Below are 24035 nucleotides of genomic sequence, written 5' to 3'. Positions count from 1 at the left end.
GTAAACATATATTACAGTAATAAACAAATCTAATTCAAATTTAAATAAATTCAACAGTTCAATAAATATACATATAACATAAAAAACACATGATAAAATAACTATACAGAATAGAACACAAAAAAATAAACAAAAATAGGCTTCAAATTAAAGTTATTTAGGGTTAACCTACAACAAAATCAAAGGATTTAGAATATTAGAAAATGTGAACTTTAATTATTATAAGCAGTAACAACTAGTAAATCATAAAATATATATTGCAACATAAACTTTACTACAAACTGAAGTGATATGGTGGGTTACTAGATTTGAATTATCGAGACTTGCAAATACAATTTAGCAAAGTTGAAGGTATCAATCAGTCCACTTTCTCTTCTTTTAATTCTCTGCTGAAAAAAAAGAAAAAAGAACATTGTTTTACAAATTTATTACATCTATTTTTTTTTATACATTTATTTTTGTGGACCACAGATTCACCTGCAAGTTACCTGTCCATTTAAACTTTTGTAGGTTCTATTGTCCCATTGAACAAATACAACAGGTATTGTTCTCTGTATAGTTTATTCACTGGGACCTTTAAATTTCTTGCGAGAGAAATCTACCACTCACTGATTAATTTACCTGAACAAAAAATTGAACTGTCAATGATGGAAATACATGTACAAATAAGTAATTATAAAACTGCATGTGATGTTGTATTTATTCAATCAATAGCACATTTTCAATTTGTTTGATATAGAAACTGATTTTAAAATTAAAAGTTGATTTCTGATCAAATTTCAACATTTTACCTATTTAAAGTTTGCTATTTTTTAGTCTGTTCACAAATAAAAACTTAAAATGATAATGTTTAAATAAAGGTTTATGTGAGTTTATACATGTATTTCAATCAACAAAGCAGATATTTTTTTTGGTCAGGCAAATTAATCAATGAGTGATAGATTTCTCCTAGAAGTAATTTAAATGTCCAAGTGAATAAAATACACAGAGAACAAAAGCTATTGTATTGATTCAATGGGACAGGTAAACTTGCAAAAGTTTAAATACCTTGGTGAAGAGCAGACGACTCTGTGGAAAACTTTCATTTGGTTCGCTATAATAAGTCATATACATCTACATGTATATGGCATCTGAAGGAAAATGCACTTATACATTACAGGATATGTCTACCCTTCCTGAGAACCTGAGATCACCCCTAGTTTTTGGTGGGGTTTGTGTAGCTTTAGTCTTCTATGCTGTGTCTTGTGGTGTACTATTGGTTGTATGTTTGTCTCTTTCTTTTTTTAGCCACGGTGTTGTCAGTTTTATTTTTTATCATTTATGAATATTGAATGTCCCTCTGGTATCTTTGCGTCTCTTTTTGGTGGGGTTTGTATTGCTCAGTCTTTATTTTTCTATGTTGTGCTTTTTATACTTTTGCTTGCTTGTTTGTTTGTTTGTTTGTTTGTCTGTTTGTTTGTTTTTTAGCAATGGTGATTTCAGTTTGTTTTATTTCTGAGTTTGAATGCCCCTCTTTTACAACTCTTCTATTTGTAACTGCCTAATTAAAAAGCCATTATGTTCACTAGCACAGAGTAATTATGATGAAAAAAATAAAACTTTAAAAAGTTCTTTCATCACACTGAAAAATATAAAGTGCCCACTAACAGGAAGTTAGTGTCCTACAGACACTGATATTATCAACTTGAAATAATTAACTATCAAGCTATTGACCAAATATGAGGTACTTCAGTTCTGTAGCACCTGATAAAAGTCTGCAGAAAATAATTGTTAGAAGAAGGGACAAAAGGATGCAGGTATGATAGGACAAATAAACATAAACAACAGGAAATCTATTAAAACCCCACTTTAAGTCTGGGTACAATAATTTTAGACAAAAATTATAATATCAAAATATTGCTTGTTTCTCCTATGTGCCATACCCCTTATATTTCCAAATCATAATATAAAGCAGCATTTATTTCATAGAAATTACATCTAATCTTACATTTTATTCCTTAGAGCAACAACCACATTAACAAATGAATACAATTACTATGGTGTTACAGTAATCATTTGAATTATAAATGTTTCCATTTTTGATTTGGAATTAGCTAATATTCTTAACATACCTCATTTTTCTTCTATGTGATGTATAGACTGAAATAGGAACTTTAGCAAACAAATAAACCACCAATGGTACTAACATAAATATCACATGACCTATGTAATATATGGATCCATAAACCTGTAAGGAAAAAAATAGTAAAGCATGAGATAAATAATATATTTTGTGAAATATTCAATGATATTTATAAATAAATAAAATGTAATATCCCTTGCGGTGATGTGATGGTGGAAAACCATGCTGATCTTGTTTCAGCATCCTTAAAAATACATTGAAATGGCTATTGCATGGTATTTGTTTATATTTACTCCTCATAGAATATCCACTGAAATGACTTCTTATACCCTGGCTGATTGAGTGATAGTTGCTTATTTATTTGCTCCGATTTTTATTGGTGAAGAAAACTCTAGAGCCAGGAGATAACAATAGTCTTCTGCAGGAAAACTGACAATTCTACTCAATAGACCACTTTCGAGTTCATCCGTCACCGGAAAAAACTCGTCGATTGTCATTGTGAAGGATAAACTAGAAATAATTGTTGTTATGTAGGTACTTAATGACAAATCCCTTATGACAACAGTGCTGATTGTCAATTTTGAGAATTCAATTTGCTGAATAATTTGTACAATATAGAATTATAGTTTTCCAACCACTGGCTCAACATTGGCAAGGAAGTGACGACGACCCTATACGCACAAATGACATTCACTGAGTTTTTGATGGAAATGCATCGAACTCGAAAGTTGTCTATTACCATAGAGTCCAATGCATCTTACACATTAGGTGTACCAGCTCACAACCTTAGTGTTAGCAGGCTACTGATACAGTTCAGAGCTTGAAATATTGTATAGACAGTTATCTATTGATGGAGACTGTAAACTGACCACTAATTCAATTGTTGAACAAAAAACAAATGTCCAAAAGGCACAAAGAGACTTTGGCAAAAACCAAGAAATCAAATATCCATGAAAATGCAATGTTACCTTAATCCATGAAAATTAATACCCGGGATGAATGGATGAATCTATTTATGTGTTGCTAATAAATAGCTGTATACTGATTTCTGTTTATTCCCCATTCACAAATGATATATCAAGTCATCAAAGTTTTTAAAGTAAGGTGTCTATGATAAACTTTACCTTAAAATATTTGTTCCATTCTAACAATCCAAAACTAACTAAGGCATAACTTAACGAGAAAGTAATAAATGTCTTCTTTACAACCCAAACAAATGGCTGCAGCTTTGGCATGGAAGACAATTTCTGTATGGCTGGCACTTTCTTTGATAAGGCAGTCATCTGTAATGAAAACAAAACATGTACAGACAGATATAAACATTGACGACTCAAGAGTCCCATTTTAAAAATCTTATAAGTCACCAAGTATACGGTAATTTTCATCAGTGGCATTAATCTAAATATGAATTAATTGATATTTGCTTTCATCTTGATTGGGACTCTTATATGAAATTACTTCCCCTGAATTTAGAAATAACAAATACATACAATCTATGATTAATAACTTGTAATATTAACTAACAAGTGAAACTGCGAGCTACTGCTCACTGATGATAACCCCGCCGCAAGTGGATAATATTAATAGTGTAAAAATATGCAAGTGTTCGGTAAACAGGAAACTGTCGAGTGATGAATCTGAAAACGCATCACACGCTATAGCTGACTTGTATAAATCCTCAAAAAAATTTCAGAAATCCTTGTATTGTAGTTCCTGAGAAAAATGTGACGAAAAATATTCATGGGACGGACGGACTGACGGAAGGACAGACAGAGGTAAAACAGGACTTTAAGGGGTTCAAACATTAAATAAGGCATTGGAAACGTCCTCCAAAGGAGCTACAAGTGGTTCACAAGATATAAGAGTAGACACAGTGGTTAATATAAGCTTGAAAGTCTGCTTCTTTAAACTTAGTTTATGTACTTGTTCAAATTTTCTAGGAGAGATACATAATATTCATAATAGTCTTGAAATAGTACTAGAGATCCAGTATATACATTTGTATAATAACCTAGTTAATAAGAGAGAGAGGCAGTGGCAGGGGTGACATCCCCCCCCAAAATAATCATCAATTAATTCCCAAAAGACCTGACATTTCTACTTCTACCAATATGCGGCCACCATCAAAAAGTTGATTATTTTGCCACTTTCTGATGCGCATTTCAAATTTAGACAAACAATAAGTAATTAATTAATGAACTTGTGCTTTACATCATATAAACAGTCAATTTTAAAAACATCTTGACTTTGTTCTAGTTCATCTCATGTAGGTAAGTCTTGAAGCATTCAAGACTACTTGCATTGGTGGCAGTATGTGGTAGGGCATTCCATTCTTGTATTGTCCTTGGGTAAAAAGTTTCCTTCTGCACTTCGGTACTACAAGATTGTACTTGGTATCAATTAGTGTTGATGTTTATGGATATCCTATCTGGTGGAATCAGAGCATAACTAGTGTCAACTTTCACGAAAACGTTGGCAAGTTAATACATGGGTAAATCCAGAGATAAGAAAAGGACCAACCTATAATTCCCACTAAAATAAAAGCCTAATCACTGCATCCTGTAAAAAAGTCCTTCCACCCTCATAAAGGGATCTTCAAATTGTTCACAGAGCCTTATAAATGTCTCTCACCTGATTCTCAGTGTTGACCATAAAAAACTCCAGGAAAAAGTTCATGTAGTATCCAGTTTTTAGACCATGCCATAATGCCAGATAAAATAGGGTTACTGACTGGGATAATAGTTTGCTGCCCATAAATCTCAGTCTTTTGAAAAGATATCTACAAAGGTACAACAAAACATGTTGACTTCATGCTAAATAGTAATGTCTATATATACTTATATGTGATGTATTTTTAAAAAACTAAATGATTCATTGCATACTCCTGTTCTTATTAAATATTCATGTGACCAAAAAAAATCCTGTTTCCCTATTCCAAATTTAAGTAAAATTAGATATAATGTATAAGAAAATTTTCATTTTATCAAATTGTTTCTGTTAAATGTACTCAAACAAAAACACAGCTTCTGAGTTTTTAACTTTAGGGCTGTTCCAGAAAAACATGTCTCTAAGCAGCATAACGCCCATATAAAATAAAGGGTTCCAATAACACATGAAATAATAAAAGGCCAATATCTGTATAACATTGAAAATATGGAACTTTTCCCCTCGACCAACGTAATAATAATCAATGGCATTCTTCCCCCTAGTGACTTTTTTTTATGGAATAGCCCTTTTGCATATAGACTTACTTTGCCATCCAAAGATTGGTATTAATGTTGAAGGCAGATATCAAACCATGGAATGAAGTGGCTGTTTCTAATGAGTACAGTTTCACATTCTGTATTCCATCCCATAATATGTTTCCATTTTCGTCTTTTCCATTGTAAGACAGACCATTCAGTATGCATACTCCTTCCTGTATATAGAACACAAACCTTTATGTTGTGCAGAATTTCTTATATTAATAAAAGATGACTGCAGAGAGATCAATAAATAACAAAATGCTCATAATTAATGTTTTACATTGTCATTTCTGGACCTTTTATAGCTGACTATGCAGTATGGGCTTTGCTCGTTGTTGGTCATAAGGTGACCTATAATTGTTAATTTCTGTGTCATTTTGGTCTCTTGTGAAGAGTTGTCTCATTGGTAATCATATCACATCTTCTTTTTTATATTCATATCAAATTTTATCCTTTGAATATATGTAAAGCATAGATGAAACTAATAATAATACACACACATTAATGATGAAAAATGATCTCCCCTAGCCTAGGTGCTTCCAACTGCTTTGATTTGAGACCCATTCAAAATATTGTAGATGAATGTGAACATGACATTCTAGAAAACAAGCCTGGTATCTTCGATGAGATAAACGTTTCTACTTATGCACACTGCTGGCCAATATAAAAGTGTGTCTAGTATCATTTACGTCAAAATCATTCAATTGTGTAGAGGAATTATCTATTTTTGGATTCTCATAAATTCTACCTATAACTTTTGGACTAGTTTAAATCTCGGTCTATTTCTGTAATTTGTTCTTACATACTTTTAATTTTTTAACTCTGTATGCTTACATTGCCTATGTAAATTTTAAAACTGTTTGTATGCACATTGAACGACAAATTTATGTGACGTATAAAATTTTTATGACATCAGACACTCAATCCATGTGTTCGTAGATAGATGTTTTTGTGTTCTGTTAAATTGTCTCTTTTAAAATTGTTATGCGATGATGACTGATGTACCCATATTTTGACTATTTTATTAATTGTGACTGTTTATCTAACGCATCATGTAAATATAACGGAATTTGATGAGACTGTTATTAAAGAGAGAGGGTTAGCGCTATAGAACCAGGTTTAATCCACTATTTCCTACATTTGAAAATGCCTGTACCAAGTCAGGAATATGACAGTTCTTGTCTATTCGTTTTTGATGCGTTTTGTTATTTGATTTTGCCATGTGATTATGGACTTTCCGAATTGATTTTCCTCTGAGTTCAGTATTTTTGTGATTTTACTTTTTAGTACCACAAATGATCTATCTACTTAAGATAGGTCTACTGCCACTCCAATTTTTTATGAGAACCATGTAAGAGCATGTAATTTTACTTACTGCTATCAACCAGCATCCTATATACTGACAAAATAAGATTCTTCCATAAAACAACACATAAGCACATCTGGTTAGAAAATAACGATTCTGAAATAAATAAATTAAAAAGCTATCTTTTAACATATTTTAAAATAACCTCAAACATGTCAAATATCATTTAAAACCATTCTTATTTTCCCCCTGAGTTGTGTTTATTCTAGGTATTATGTGAATAAGCCCTGATAGTAAAGAACATTAGCATGTTGGAAAACAAAGATCTTTGAACAATAAATCTGTTACACTATTGCTTTCATATTAGTCTTCTTATAACACCATTGAATGGAAATATTTCATCTTTATCCAGTTTATATTTCTGATGTGAAATAAATTTAAAGATATAACAGCTAAACCCACCTCACTAAATTTTTGCAGTTCATAAAAAAATCTGGTTTAAACCATCAAGTGCTTTACAATCTTTTTGAAAACTTGTGTATTAAAACAATGTATGTTGTATCCATCTTAAATTTTAAAATTCAGATCATGGACAGAGGCAGGCTCGATTTCTATTTTTCAGGCAATGACAAAGAGAGTTTGGGAAAGAAATTTTGAAAATACCATATTAAAATGTTTCAAAATGGTTTTAATTTGTTCCATGGCATATTGAAGTTTCCTTTATTGTTCAGAAAATTATTCTATAAAATGTTGTCCTGAAAAATTTGCCTTTGGAAGTTAAGCAACAAATAATATATCAATCAATCTTTAAAATGAATATAATAAATGTAAACAATATTAATTGCATTACATCACAACTAAAATTAAAATTGACTGTAATTACCATAAAATCATCAGCTAACATATGTTCCTCATTAAACAGCAGACCCCCAATCTGGTACATAGCTATGTATAGTATACCCATACTCATCCTTGTAAGTCCTGGTCCAACACTGGAAATAGATGGTAATTAAATCATGGGGGCTTGATTATATCTTGATTTCTCGACATGCAAAATATTTTACCCAGAGTGAAAGCGAGGGGTAAAAATTTTGATATAAAGGAACAACCCATGGTGGAATCACGATACATTCAAGCCCCCATGAATTATTTTGATTCTTATTCTAAATAAACGCACTATACTAAGAACTGAGTAAACTGAATTAGTGACATGCTTCAACTATTTAAAATAACATATTTAGATAGTTTTGGATGAATTAAAATGATAATTTACTTGAATGTCTAAAATGTATAAAAAAAATATGGCTTAAAAGTTATAAAACATTTCAGCATCATTTGTTTCACATTTCCTTGTTATGACGATTTTATGTTTTACAGACTTGTATTTTCCGGTGAAATGCTTATATTCCTACGTCATGGTTCTATGACATTAGGAAGCTCATTCATAAAAAAGCGTGTGATGTGGGAGTAAAAGGTAACAGCCCAGGCAATATTCATGTTTTACCATGGGTGTGTACTCAAAGTGTTTGAAGGACGTCATGTTAGAATATAGTTTTATCTATTTGATTATATTCATGTCCTTCATTGTCCTTGTTCTTATATATTATACAGTATTCTTTATTCCCAATATTTGTGTATTCATTTTTCTATCAATCATTCTTCCACTGTTGATAATCCGACAACATCAATGTTCATTTTTAAGGTGTGTTCATTTCAGATGAGTTGAAATTATTTACCATTTATTTAGATTAGAGCGTTTCAAAGATTAGTATATTTCTTTTAAGCACAAAAAATCTGAAGTTTATCAATATCAGTATTTCAACTACACATGTACATGTATGTGATTGAAATTTCAGATTTTTTTTATTTTTGGCTCTTTTAGTTTTTAATTTTTAATTTCAGTTCTTGTATATCAAGGTCAATAATAAACAATGTGATTAAGTTTGTCATATTTGTTTATCATAAATTATTTTTTAATAAATTCAGTGATTTTTTTTCTCATTTCAATTGTTTCACATTTGTTCATGGCTGTGCTCTTTGTAGCTGACTATACAATATGGCATTTTCTCATCCTTGAAGGCTGTCTAAAGGTGACTCACAGTTGTTACCTCTTAAGTCCTTTGGTCTCTGGTGGATAGTTGTTTCATTGGCAATCATAATACATCTCCTTATTTGGATAGTTGTCTCATTGGCAATCATAATACATCTCCTTATTTGGATAGTTTTTTCAGTGGCAATCATAATACATCTCCTTATTTGGATAGTTTTTTCATTGGCGATCATAATACATCTCCTTATTTGGATAGTTTTTTCATTGGCAATCATAATACATCTCCTTATTTGGATAGTTGCCTAAGGTCTTGTTCAGTTAATGTCTTATTGACAAACATATACTATTTATATCATAAAATATTATAACATTTCAAACCAGATTACTGCAGTGAGTCATTCTAGTACAATAGAGTAAAACTGAGAATGGAAATAGGGAATATGTCAAAAAGACAACAACCCAACCAAAGAGCAGTAATCAGCCTAAGGCTACCAATGGGTCTTCAACACAGTGAGAAAATACCGCACCCAGGGAGGTTGGCCTCAGTGTTCATTTTCATATTACATTATAATGTTCAGAATATAAATTCCTCATGCCATTAACTTACCTCCTGGAAGGTCCTTTATGTTGTGGATCATCAAATTCTCCATTTACAAACTGGAGGTATCTCTTTATGTTAAACTAAAAACAACAAATTAATAAGATATAGAATAGTGAAACTTGTCATCTGAAAAAATACAGTACTGTGGATTCATTATTATTCATTGGATACTTAATGTTTGTGGGTATCGTAGATACAGGTAAACCTTGCATTCTAATGCAATTTGGATGTAACAATTTTTTTCATTGGCTAAATGTTGAATTCAAATCCACAGTTGACCAGGCGTATCTAAGGAGGGTCGCGTCATTTTGAATTGATTGAATGAACAAATGTTTGATAACTACTATATAAGTGAAAATAAAACAAACCCTCAAATTCGCCGTTTTAATGTAATTTTAGCCGAATTTGAAGCATACAGGTAACATAAGTTAAACTGTATTTTGCAACAGTCAAATCTACAATTGACAGTGGCAACTCTTTAACTACAGTACTGTTATTCCTTAATTTTAATTCTTAATGAATGATTTATATGCATCAGTTTCAAAACTGGCACTAATCAAACTCGCATTTGTGTCTAATGTCCAACAATCCCAACAATAAATGCACTTAATGCACTAAACAATTTTACAGTAACACTACAGAAACACTTAAAACTTGAATCTATGTAAGTCTGTTCAAAGTCAAAAGATTATAAATAGATCTAAAGTATGTCAAATCAAAGTTTAAGTGAGTGAGCATTCAATGGTGAAGATTGCATTCATTTTGCAGTGAGAATTAAAAATAAAACTTCACTATGTTTTATTATTGTTGGAAGGCAATAGCAAATCATTTGACGATATTATTTTGGAAGATTCAAAACTTTCATCAATACATTTGCATATATGCACTTTTAATTGGCAAAAAAATTATTTGACCTTTTTTGTTTTTATCCTCGAAATTAATCCTTCAGGCTGCATATAATATGACTACTGGAACATGAGATCTGTTACAACAATGTCTGCTCTATGTGAGATAAGTTTGGTGAAGGCTTGCATTTTCGGGCAATTTTAAAAGTTGAACTACTAAAGACGAGTCTCAAGCAAGACCTTTCAGCCTACAGGACATGATATATATCAAGATAACAATGACTTACTTTTGAATACTGTAAATTCAGAAATTATTGAGATGTTTTTATCCATGCTAAAAATGCTATAATGCAAAAATCACAATAATTTATACTTGCATTTTGAATTTTTTTATATGAACTAAACTGGATTTTTCACAATATGACAAAAATTAAAATTGCAAATTAGTCCAAAATGACTAAATAGCAATAATAAATGCATGCAATAACTTCTGAATTTACAGAATTATTATATTTAGATCCTAAATATAATTGAGAATTGAAATTGGGAATGTGTCAAAGACACAATAGTTCGTTCATAGTGCAGATAACAGCTGAAGGCCACCAATGGGTCTCCAATGCACCTGGAGGCATGCTTCAGCTGTCCCTTAAATAAAAATGTAAACTAATTTAGTGATTACTAATGTCATACAATGTACTGATTTAAAAGTTTTTACCTGTGGTCCCGCTAGAAATGTACCAAAGTAGTATGTCTGTCCACAGATCGCCAGGAGGGAAGGCACTTCAGATATGGCAGATTCTTTCTGATCTTCAGACAATTTTTCCTGTAATGTAATATTAAAGGACAGGTTACTTTATACATGAGCAGTGTGGAATATATAGAAATCGACCAAATGTTAGTGTGCATATACATGTACATATTTTTTATTAACTGTGTAACAATCCAATACCATAATGCGTAGAAAAAATATAATTCCTTCCATTTTGTACCGTATTTGAATTAATACAAGTCTCTGGTCAATATCATTAAAAGGATAACACATTCAGGTATTTAAATATCGAAACTATTTGAATCGTAACTGAACAACACTGATAATTTTTCAATTAAAGTGTTTCGTCAATTGTTTTTTTTTCTATATATATTTGAATTCTTGGATTCTAAATCTGTTAAAAACAAAAAAAATACTTCTTCCTAAGAAATTATTAACATAGAATTTTCTATGTAAATATTAACATATAAAATTTAAAAGAGACTAATCTGTCATGAAACAAGAGGCTCTCAAGAGCCTGAATCGCTCCCCTAAATTTTTTTGGCTAAATCTCTCATCAATGATTATTTTGGCTTTTCAATTTATTTAAATGTTCTTTGAATCGTCCTATTTTCTTCAAAAGCAAAAAAAATCATCATTTTCTCCTATGTTCTATTTTAGCCATTGGAGCTATGTTCCTTGACATACAAGGAAATAAAATATAAAATTTATACTAGATACTCTGAAACTCATTTAGCCTAAGTTTGGCTGAAATTGATACAGCAGTTTCAAAAGAGAAGATTTTTTAAAGTATGTCAACATGATGAACAAATTGTGAAAAAAGTCTTTAAAGGGCAATAACTCCTTAAGGGGTCAATTGACAATTTTAGTCAAATTGACTTATTTGTAGATCTTACTTTACTTAACATTTTTGCTATTAACAGGTTGACTGTATCTATAATAATATTAAAGATAATAACCAAAAACTGCAAAATTTCTTTAAAATCATCAATTCAGGGGCATTATACATGTACCTGAAAAACCAGTTACCCAATTTCAGCTGAAAATTTCAGGACAGGTAGACCTTGACCTAATAAATACTTTAACTTCTTGTCTTATTTGCACTAAATGCTGGAGTTTTTGAGATATAAGCCAAAAACTGCATTTTACCCTGTGTTCTATTTTTAGCCATAACGGCCATGTTTTTTTACGAAATAGAAAATAAAACACAAACTTTATTTTATACACCCTACTGATCATTTAGATGAAGTTTGGTTGAATTTGGTTGAGTAGTTTTAGAGGAGAAGATTTTTTAAAGTTAGCAAATATGATGAACAAATTGTGAAAAATTGTCATTAAAGGACAATAACCCCTCAAGGTCAAGTTACAGTAAATGGGCTATGTCACAGATTTCAGTAAAATTTAGCATACAACTCTTGCTCCATGAACTTCAACTGAAAATCGAAAAAATAATAATTTTATCTCAATTATTATTTGAAATATTACTGATTGAATTCTTACAAAATGGGTGAACATTTGTATAGAAAGCACACAAAATCGGCAAAAACCCTAATAAATTTTGTCTTAAAATCGCCAAATCTTTAATTCTACTCCATAGATTTTTTTTTAAAAACTATATGTTGTTGGTACATAAATTTCCATTATAATGATGCAAAATAAAGATAGGGTCACCGACTTCGTTTTAACGGTATGCATCATTCAAAGTTGCGTTCTTTGTGAAAAAATCCAACAACACGTCGAAATTATCATAACGTTATCGTGTTGCAGGCCGTAAAGCGTTGATTTTTGATGTTTTACACTACCAACAAGGTAACAAATTGATTATTAGACAAAAAAACGAAGTCTGTGACCCTATGATTATTTTATATCATTAAAACTGAAATTTATGTGTCAACAATATTTAGTTTTTTAAGAAAAATCTATGGAGTAGAATTAGAAATTTGGCAATTTTAAGATAAATTTTAGAAGGTTTTTCACCGATTTTGTGTGCTTTCTATACAAATATTCACCCATAATAAAAGAAATCAATCTGCAATTTTTCAGATAATAAGAGAGATAAATGAATTATTTTTTCGATTTTCAGTTGAAGTTCAACAAGCCAAGGTTGTATGCAAATTTTTAGCAAAATCTGCGACATAGCCCATTTACTGTTCCTTGACCTTAAGGGGTCAATTGACAATTTTGGTCATATTAACTTATTTGTAGATCTTACTTTGCTGATCATTTTTGCTGTTTACAGTTTATCTATATCTATAATAATATACAAGATAATGACCAAAAACTGCAAAATTTCCTTAAAATTACCAATTAAGTGGCAGCAACCCAACAATGGGTTGTTTGATTCATCTGAAAATTTCAGGGCTGATAGATCTGGACCTAATGACCGATTTGCTCTAAATGCTTTTGTTTTGAGATATAAGCCAAAAACTGCATTTTACCCCCATGTTCTATTTTTAGCTATGGCGGCCATGTTTTTTCACAAAATGGAAAATAAAACACAAACTTTATTTTAGATACCCTAAGGATCATTCAGCTAAAGTTTGGTTGTAATTGGTTCAGTAGTTTCAGAGGAGAAGATCTTTGAAATAGTTCATGACGACGACAGACAGACAACGACGACGACAGACACCAAGTGATGGCAAAAGCTCACATTTCCTTTTAGGAAAGGTGAGCTAAAAAGGACAGGTGAGCTAAAAAGGACAATCATATTGTCTTCAATAAAAAAAAAATGGAGTGTCACATCATCATCTAATTGTAAAAATTAGTGTAAATAGAAGAAATCTACAAACAAAATCAAAAACTTATACTTAAATAAATATCTGAATGGATTTTAAATTACAAAAAAAGTATCATTAGACATTACTAGAAATTCTACTAATCTATAAGCGTATTGTGTTGCTACCAGCTGATAAAGTAGTTAACAATATAGTATTGGTAGGACATACATACTAAATGGCAGTCTGAAGAAATTATATTATGGATTATAGTACTTTCAAAATTTGTGCTCTATATATTGTAAGTCAAATATAAGAAAACTTTAATTTGCAGACATTTTAGATATAAATTATGACTATATTATCACAAAAACATTCAAACCATATATCCTTGCCTTATTATGTAATTTAATTGCAAATATATCCTTGAAATCTATTTGTATTAAAACTGAAATTTCTTTATCACATATTTTAATTTTACACAAATGAATATGTCAACAAATTGTTGAAAATAATAACTCTAAAAGTTTTTAATGTTTTTGAATTATTGCAATGTTCATCCTGATCAATTTTCATATCAATTGTAATTCATTATTCTACAAAGCCCCTGTGTTTTTAATCAAAGTGCTTGTAAGCACTGAATGGTGAAGATGATTTTAACAATGACACCATTCTATTTTTAGAACAGATAGTAGCTATAGATTCCTGCACCTTGCAAAAGTTATGCAATTTTCTTGAAAAGTGTAACATCATTTTGTCCCTTGAATATCAGAGCATATATTACATTGATAAATTTCTGAAAATGTTGATGGATAGGATTTATAGAATGTTATGATCAATGCATTATATTTTGTGTATCAAAAAAGGTAGTGATCAGCCTTGGAACATTTAGATATCAAGTCAGTCCCATAAGGTTTTGATTGCTAATCTTGACATTGATAATCTCACCACTAAAACTTGAAATGTAGTATCTTTCTGTTCCCGGGGAGAGGGGATGGGGGTCATCTAAAGCAACTAGGATACAGGTATTTTATAGCACAACTGTTGATTGATCTTACCTTACTCTTTTGACCATCGTAGACATCAAAAACAACAGCGGTCAATCGTAGACAAATAACACATTGTGGTGTAGTCCAGGTCAATGTCTGATCCGTACATTTATAATATGCTATCACTAAATACAACTACAAATTAAAATAACATGTGTCATAACTACAAATAAAATAACTAAAGCTTAAAAGGAAAATCAGTGCTTTATTAATCTCATAATAGATTAAACAAGAATGTGTCCAAAGTACACAGATGCCCCACTGGCACTATCATTTTCCATGTTCCATGAACCGTGAAATTGGGTCAAAAGTCTAATTTGGCTTTAAAATTAGAAAGATCATATCATAAGCAGCAAGTGTACTAAGTTTCAAGTTGATTGGACTTCAGCTTCATCAAAAACTACCGTGACCAAAAACTTGAACCTGAAACTCCCATTTTCATTTTCTATGTTCAGTTGACCGTGAAATTGGGGTCAAAAGTCTAATTTGGCTTTAAAATTAGAAAGATCATATCATAAGCAACAAGTGTACTAAGTTTCTAGTTGATTGGACTTCAGCTTCATCAAAAACTACCTTGACCAAAAACTTTAACCTGCGGACATAGAACGAATGAACGGACGGATGAACGAACGAATGGAGCCACAGACCAGAAAACATAATGCCCCTCTACTATCGTAGGTGGGCATAACAAAACGCTAAGTAGTACAGATATTACATGTATCTATGTTTATCAATACTTATTTTACTGAACACATAAAATTGCACACTTTCAGATAAAGCTAACAAAAACGTTACCTGCAAGTTAAGATTCTCAGCAGAGTAATGATTGCCTCAAAAGAATTACTGAAAATATTTGGACAGATGTGGATGACCATCATGACCATAATCAACCATACAATGTTTATTATATTCATTTCAAATAGACACTTCCGTATGAAAAAAAATAAAATATTACGTTATCAAGATAGTTAATAGACAGCTGTGCAAAAAGGACATGATACTAGTACTGTATTGTGCATACATGTACATCTACATTGGTATATATTGTTGTGAGAATAAAACTTCTAAAATGGCTCTTGCATGAGGATATCCTTAGGCATTAAAATATCTGATCAAACATTTTTTGATTGAGTTAAGTCTGCCAATTGATATTTTATCGTATGTTTTTATATGTTGTGATGTTATGCTGTTGTTTCAGAAAAAGGGAGAAGGTTTGGATCCATTAAAACGTTTAATCCCGCTGCAAATGTTTGCACCTGTCCTAAGTCAGCAATCTGATGTACAGTAGTTGTCGTTTGTTTATGTAATATATACGTGTTTCACGTTTCTCGTTTTGGTTTATATAGATTAGACCGTTGGTGTTCCCGTTTGAATGGTTTTACACTAGTAATTTTGGGGCCCTTTATAGCTTGTTGTTCGGTGTGAGCCAAGGCTCCGTGTTGAAGGCTGTACTTTAACCTATAATGGTTTACTTTTTAAATTGTTATTTGGATGGAGAGTTGTCTCATTGGCACTCACACCACATCTTCCTATATCTATATAGCATGAGACATGTAACATGTGTAACAAAACAGCTTTAAAAGTCTGGCGGTCAAAGTCCCATAATTATGGTATGATAAAAACACTTGACAAGTTTCACATTATTTCAACTGTCTCAAGAGGACAATTATTTATGCTCTATCACATGTCATACGATTGCATATAAAAATATTTGCCAACCAATTATTAATGAAAATGACAAAGTAAAATATATTAATACCTTAGTGTTCCTGATGAAGGTAAATCCAAAAAGCGCTTCGGACGCAAATAAGTATTATTAAAATGTGTTGTTTTAAATTTTTTAATGATAGATCTGGTTTATAATGTTACATGTAACACCCACTTGTTGTATAGTAATATGCTAAGTATATTTTGAGTATTCATGTAGCATGTATAGAGTATGATATAAGATTATAAACTTTTTTCATAACTGTGTAATTTAGAAAATAAATATTGGTGCTGTTTTCCCAATAAACTTTGAACATCACCTTAGTACATGGTGAGAGATAATAAAATTATTGCAATTTAGGGAAATAATACCTAGAGAGAAACATTAAACATAAGTTACCGAAAAATATTATCCATCTGAAAGTAAAAATGAATAACAAATATCCAATTTATAAGCAACTTTCATAAATAAAGTATAAATTTATGTTCAAACTGAAATGATGGAATCATAATGAGAACACTTAACAAATAAAGATAAAAAGAAACATCAGGAATATACATATTACATGTATTAAATATACATGTATGTCATGTTTTTATGCAGTAACAAAAGTTCTGCTGGGGCACAATTTCAAAATATGATCAATTCTTTTTTTTACCTTTTTCTGAGAAAATATTACGGTATGCTTCCTCCCTATCTTACTCAATACTTATACATTGCTTAGGGACACGTCTATGTTTATGATACTTACTGAATTAAATATAAATCCAAATAATATTGAAAACTTTGAACCAGGACATACAAGCAGCAAAATGTATGTGACAGCTATATTGATCATGGAATGTACTACATCTGTACCTGAAATTGACAATAAGGCCATAATAAATAATAGGTTTGTTTGCCCAAATGCTACCTACTCAGAAAAAAGCTGCCTACTCAAATTCTTTTATTGTCCTGATTTGAAGAAGTTTTTTTTAATCAAATAGGCATGCAGACTAATAAACATCTGATACTTCAAATTCTTTTTTTGAAAAAAAAAAAGAAAATGCCTACTGTCTCAACCTTTGGGTAGGGTTTGGGCAAACCAAAATATTTTTAAGTGTGGCCTAAACATGATAAAATTGAGAGTTGAAACAGGTAATTTGTCAGAGAAGACAACCCAATCAAAGGGTAGAAAACAGACGAATGTCACCAATGGGTCTTCTTCAACACAGCAAGAAATCCTGCACCTGGGGGTATTTATATATGTTATGTTTCATAAATCAAAGGCATCTGCAGAAAAACACATTACCAAAGACTGTATTACAATATTACTATTGCAGCATTTGCTTAAAGTAAAAAATCAGCATTAAAGTTACGGGTACACACAAGATAAATCAATATAAATTCAAATATTTCTTAAGTATAAAGTTCAATGTACAAATGTACATGTATCAATATCTATATGGTAAAAATTAAACAGCAAAATGGTACACGAACATGCGATATTTTTTGTTATGATTGTCTACATTCTTTCAATCAATACAGCAACAAGGCCTGCAATTGACATTGATATCAAATTCATGAAAATAAAAATATGGAATATTGGACAGTGTCCATGTTGATTGGTCGAGAGGTTGGTATTTAACGCCACTTTAAGCAATATTGTGCAATTTATGGCGGTCAGTTTTTATTGGTGGACGAAGCCAGAGGGCCAGTAGAGAACCACCAGCCTCCGGCAGGAATACTGACAATCCATATCAACATGATCAATTAAGGTTGTACTTGGGTGAGGTTAGGTGAAAATTAATAAATCAAGAATTTAAAATTGATACTTTAAGCTGGTAGAGCAATCTTGAAGGATAAAAATAAGCTAAAAAGGTTGATAGATCATAGACCTCCTTTCGAGATATTTGAGATTTAAAATACGGCAGGAAAAGGCTGACTCAGACTTTTACCTTAATTTGTATTTGCATTATTATTGTCTCAAAGCAAAAGAAAGAAAATCAAGAATCTTCTAAAATTTTGGTAAATGACCTTTCATGAGTTATTAACATGATTAAGTCTCATATAAAAATATAAATGGGTGTTATGGGGCAGAATATTTTACCTTGTATTGTATGGAAAAACACCAAGGAGTCCGAACATTTGACACAAATTCTAAAATCTCACCTAAGTACATCCTTAAGATTGAAGTCAGCTCACCTGCCCCATGCTGGATTTGAACTCATCAGCTAGGTGTTGATGGGGTAGTGATATAGTAATTTGACAACTTAGACACCAAGGCCCCCAGTCCATGTTGAGAACCTGTATATATCTAGATCACTTTTCTTTCTTTTTAATTCTGTGTTATTAGGTTGCTGACTCATTGGTGTATGTAAACGTATTGCAGTGTGATTGTTTAGTTCTTTTTTATCAATATATATCTTATAATTACTTTGTCAAAATGGTGAAATGAAATACTTTATTTATCCGGAATTTTTTGTCAGTCTAGTTTTTGCAGAAGGTCACAATGTTTTGCAGTTCATTTAACATTTTAAATGTGCAATGAATGTAAGTCAATGAAACATAATAAATAAATGTCGTTTAGCTGAAAGGTGAGGTAAATACGCTTGTAATAAAAATAACTGAATTATCATTAATACTTCTGTACTTAAGCTTGTCATGTTATTTTTTAGTGTTTTTTTCATTCAGAGAATTTTACTTTGCTTATAGTCTGTGACAATTAAACAGCCATTTCAATAACTGTTATTAACATGTGTATGACAATGTAGTTTAAATATATTGTTCCCTTTTACTTATTGTCCTTTAATTCTTAAAAGGTGATTTTGTGTTATATAATATATCAGTATGTTTCAGAGTTCACAAAAAGTGGTGGTCCGACAGGATTTTTCCATCAAAATTTTGCCTACTACTTACAGAATTTTAGTATTTTTCAATAGAATTGATAGTGATGAGGACCAGCAGATATTTTTCAAGGACCAGCAGGGGAAAAAAAGATTATGTGAACTCTGATGTTTGGTTTTGGTTATGTTTCTGTGCATAAGATAAGAGTTGTTTCCTTTTTGCCAGTATTAAACTTGTATTTTTGTTTGTGACCTTATCTTTGTCTGATTAAAATATAGAAAATGGAAGCAGATGTGTTTTTATCTGTTCTTATATAATTGCATCCATCCTTGCTACCAGAGCTATTCCCCAAGTCTGTAACATTTAATTAATATTTAAGTAAATGCTTGCATTTTGAAACATAAAAAAACAAAAAAATAATTGTATAATTTTTATCAAACTTAACATACATTTTATATACATACCATAGTTAAAGTAACAAAGAGAAATTCCACAGATCGTAAAATATATATGTTGTATGTTAGGTGATCTACCAAATATGAAACTTCTATAAAGAAAAGCTAGTGGATAACCTAAAAAATAAATAAACATGTGACAGTGTATACTATTTGACTGGGTATGATGAGTGGAAATGTAAGTTTATTGTGCCCAGAGGTGGAACTTTTGTCCTGAGGCGTATCTGAGGAGACAAAAAACTTACTTTTCCATGAAAATCCAGTCAGTAAGTGTTTTATTATATCGAAAAAGACAACAAACAATAAATGGCGGTGATAAATAAACTATTGTATTATAAAAAGCAGAAATCCAACCATAATGTTTACCTCGTAAATATTCTGAAATCCTAAGGCTACATCTTGAATTGACGTCAACCAGACAACCATACATACAATTGTTAAAGGAGACATTGTTACTCCCCCAGTATTTCAAAATCCTCCAATCCTGTAACTGCATTGAAAATTCCGCAATGCTTGCAATCAAATAGTTTCATTGAAGTCTAACTTGTCTAATAGTTGGAAACTATTGGCCAGTCCGATACATGTACCGTAGTTCAATGTTTGCAATAAGAAATAATAGTCAAAGCATTGTGTACTTACAGGAACTTAACTTAATTTTTTTCCTCAAGGGGCTAGCTGGGCCCCTAAAATACATTTTTTAAGGGCTCAGTTGAAATTTTAGGAGCCCAACCTATTGTTAAACTAATAAAATAAAACTGAAGTGTATACATGGTGTCGCGATTCAGGGATAAGTTACTGTCTTATACATATACAGGCTTGTAATCTCTCCCAGGACAACTGGAAAACCTCCATATTGTGATGCTTATTGAGCAGTTTAGAAGAAAACACTAAACAATAATGAAATAATTGTAGCTGATTTGACAGAGAGTTAAGAACATGTGCTGAGAGAAGGAGGTGTATGCCATATTGACATAATTGTCGCTTTGGTTTGGATTTTACCATGTTTACTATCATGCTTTGATAAGACAAGCAGGTTTTCTTTGGAAAACAGTTTTTGTTCATATTGCTGGGGAAAGGGTAGATATGGGTTTCACTTCAACATATTTTACAGTTGCCAGCTTGGCGATCAGGATGTCCCTGATGATTAAATATATTTGCCCAGCCGAAAATCTGGTGGCCTTGTGCAACTAGGCAAGCGTTAAGTGTAGTCCCTGACTTATTTTATATAGAATTGATAGCTGAGGTATAATAATAAATTATATATATATATATGTCGTGTACAAGTTGCGATTTTGTACAGGTTATAACATGTACAAAAATATTGTACATGTTATAACTTGTATGATGCAAAAATACAAGTTATAACATGTACAAAAGTACCCCATACATGTTATAACCTGTACAAAATATTGCTTAAAAATGGTTTTAACTTGTACAATATTTAAAATAAATCTTAAAGAAGTAAAATATACATTTAAATTCACCAATGCATAAAGAACAACAATAAATAGGCCAGAACGTGTCTTTTTCTGTTGAGGACAATGATCACAAAGTTTCAGAAATATATGTTTCTTGAATAATGTTGGCAAAATGTGTTTTCATGTAATTGTATGTTTTATGCAGTCCATCAAGTTAGCATGGGTGTACTGAAAATTGGACATTTTTTGAAAACGACCCATATATCTTAGGACATGTCTTATGATCCTCTTATGCCTATCTATGGACTTATCTTTATTTGATGAATTATAATTGTGAGTGTCCACTTTGAAGGCAATAGTAAAATACTTTCATTCTAGTTGACACTCAAAGACATAAGAGATTATCCAGGATAGATGTGTCTACAAATTAAATTAAAAATTGAAATTGGGTATGTGTCTAACGACAACAACCCGCAAATGCAGCAGACAACATCCAAAGACTACAAATAAATGCTTTCAAAGTAAATGATATGTATTCAAAACATCAAAATGACATTCGCCTCATGCAATGATATTATAGTTTAAAAACAAAAAGTGAGTTATAAATTTACATAAGTCATGCTGAAGGCCAACAATGTTGAAGAATAGATCCAAAGATATTGATATAAAGATATATCATGTATATTAGCCTATTTATTGTTGTTCTTTATGCATTGGTGAATTTAAATGTATATTTTACTTCTTTAAGATTTATTTTAAATTTTGTACAAGTTAAAACCATTTTTAAGCAATATTTTGTACAGGTTATAACATGTATGGGGTACTTTTGTACATGTTATAACTTGTATTTTTGCATCATACAAGTTATAACATGTACAATATTTTTGTACATGTTATAACCTGTACAAAATCGCAACTTGTACACGACATATATATATGTTGTAGGGTTTCAGCTAAGATTTGGAGGGCTTTAGTCACTTTTGCACGTTATAAAAATCAGTCTTATTTCTTATAATAGCAAGGGGTCTAGGATGTTTATCAAACTAGCTTTACATATATGTCCAAGTCCTTCAACAGTGTTTAAGGACTAGTCTAGGATCTTTGAAGACTTAACATTGCTATTAAATGTAGGCAGTTATTGGCAATATTGAATGAATTGACTGATGTGATGCTGATATGAAGATAAGAACAGGGATCTGGTAATACGCATGCCCAATACATAGAACAGGAAGCACCTGTTTGCAAGTGAAAAAAAATACGTTTTGAATAAAGTTTTTTCTTCTTAATCGAAGTTGTCAAAAGTTTATGATGAATATTTATATAAAGTATGACGAAAATACGTCAAAATGACGAAACAACGACAAGCAAACTACAAAATATGATCGCAAGGGAAATATTGAAATTAAAATAAAGTTGAAATGTCCGGGAAGATTAGGGCCTATCAATTTTGTTCAACTGCAAATGACAAAAAAACGACAGAATTGTGAGAAATGATTAAAATGAAATGCTGACTGACTGATTTAACTTAAAAATAGATTATTATGATGGTCATTTATGAGGTTTTATAATAATAATTAAGGGATTAGTGACCCATCTGATTGGCGATAGGCAGATTTCTTGTCATCACAACTTTTAACACCTTTGGTAAACGCTAATTACCTGAGGGTCATAAACTTGTCAGAAACATGAAGACAGGTAGAATTCAAGTAATTTTATGTGTAAATATTTTTACACTTTCCAAAATTGATATGAAATATTTTCGTCATTTCCAAAAACCTTTTCGTAAAATATGAAAGTGACGAGCGCTAGCAAAATCACTGATGTTGTATGTTTGGTGATCCATGGAACATGTGGAATATACATGATACATGTGAGTGATATATAACAATACTTCTGTAAAAGAAAATGGTACATAACCTGAAAACAATAACATGCAAGTGACAGTAAAATATACACATGTAAGGCATACATACTAATCTGAATATGTGCCTAAAAATTAACCTATTAAAGTACAGTGTGACATCAGAGAAACTATAGTACTTAGATAAAACAAGTAAACACAAATCAACATATATATTGACCTTAGAATAAGAATCAGGATTATGACTAACTTCTCCATCAAGTGTCATAAAGAGGGTCAATATCATGTATTCCAGGTGTAATAAAATGTGTCCTAAGCTTGTAAGGTGTTCTTATTACGCAGATGTCAGGCTGTTACAAAGTCTTCTGTACAGGTAAAAAAATCTATTTTGAGATATCTTATCTTAAATAGTAATTATAACATTACAAAGTGAACTTTACAAACAAAACACTCCATATTGTGGTTTTGAATGTTACCTGCAAATAAAGACAACAGAAACCTTATGGCCATTTCTGAAGCCCCTAAATTGTCTGCAATATCCTGGATGAACTTTTCGACGACCGCCATGCTGAATTTTGACTGGTTTTCTTAAATTTGTTTCCTTTTATTAATATCGCTCAATGGACTCCTATATACCAGTAAAAACTAATTATAAAACATGTGCTGAATTCGGACATGTGACAGATCCGGGATTGATACAATAAGATATAATTTATAACAATGTGTTATATAAAAGAGAAGGTCTGGATAGGACCGATTTTGGCCTCAATTTTCATGTTCATTTAAAGAAACATTTTATACACTTTTTAAACACTTAAAAATGTCTATTTCAATTGATTCAGTTTATGTGATAGATTGTAACTTGCTGATTTCATCATTAAAAACGCTCCGATTCAAGCTTAAATTTAAAATTAATAAATTACAAATTTTGCATAGAAATACTTGTAACAATACTAGTATCAATATAAAAATATATTTTATTGGCACCTTCCTTTAAAAATTTTGATGCTATGACCCTTGAAATATACATTATTAGTATTTTTGGTCAATTTTGGTCAAATTTTTA

General features: G+C 31.0%; 1 protein-coding gene across 2 annotated transcripts; it reads right to left on the bottom strand.

Annotated features, from left to right (window-relative positions):
- Nucleotides 1-23594, bottom strand: LOC134693368 (lysophospholipid acyltransferase 5-like). 2 transcript variants are annotated; one of them, XM_063554149.1, is made up of 13 exons: nt 23446-23594; nt 19700-19807; nt 17161-17267; nt 14711-14836; nt 10885-10992; nt 9331-9404; nt 7557-7665; nt 6743-6829; nt 5374-5540; nt 4754-4901; nt 3247-3405; nt 2112-2227; nt 1-386 (listed from the first exon to the last, which is right to left on the bottom strand). In XM_063554149.1, the coding sequence occupies exons 1-13, from the start codon at nt 23534-23536 to the stop codon at nt 359-361; spliced, it is 1428 nt and encodes a 475-aa protein (XP_063410219.1). In that variant the 5' UTR covers nt 23537-23594; the 3' UTR covers nt 1-358. The 2 variants fall into 2 exon arrangements, with proteins under 2 accessions (XP_063410219.1, XP_063410218.1); XM_063554148.1 differs by having other exon boundaries at nt 3-389.
- Nucleotides 23595-24035: the final 441 nt, after the last annotated feature.

This window comes from Mytilus trossulus, chromosome 12 (genome assembly GCF_036588685.1).
Source record: "Mytilus trossulus isolate FHL-02 chromosome 12, PNRI_Mtr1.1.1.hap1, whole genome shotgun sequence".
Taxonomy (NCBI): Eukaryota; Metazoa; Mollusca; class Bivalvia; order Mytilida; family Mytilidae; genus Mytilus; species Mytilus trossulus.
The sequence above is the reverse complement of the archived record's forward strand: the minus strand, read 5'-3'. Positions and strand labels throughout refer to the sequence as shown.

Coding starts and splice junctions, on each gene's coding strand:
- LOC134693368 (XM_063554148.1), bottom strand. CDS start 23,536: ATGGCGGTCGTCGAAAAGTTCATCCAGGATATTGCAGACAATTTAGGG. Junction 14,837..17,160: donor TTGGATTTATATTTAATTCA/GTAAGTATCATA, acceptor TTTAATTTGTAG/TTGTATTTAGTGATAGCATA. Junction 390..2,111: donor TCACATAGAAGAAAAATGAG/GTATGTTAAGAA, acceptor CTTTTTTTTCAG/CAGAGAATTAAAAGAAGAGA.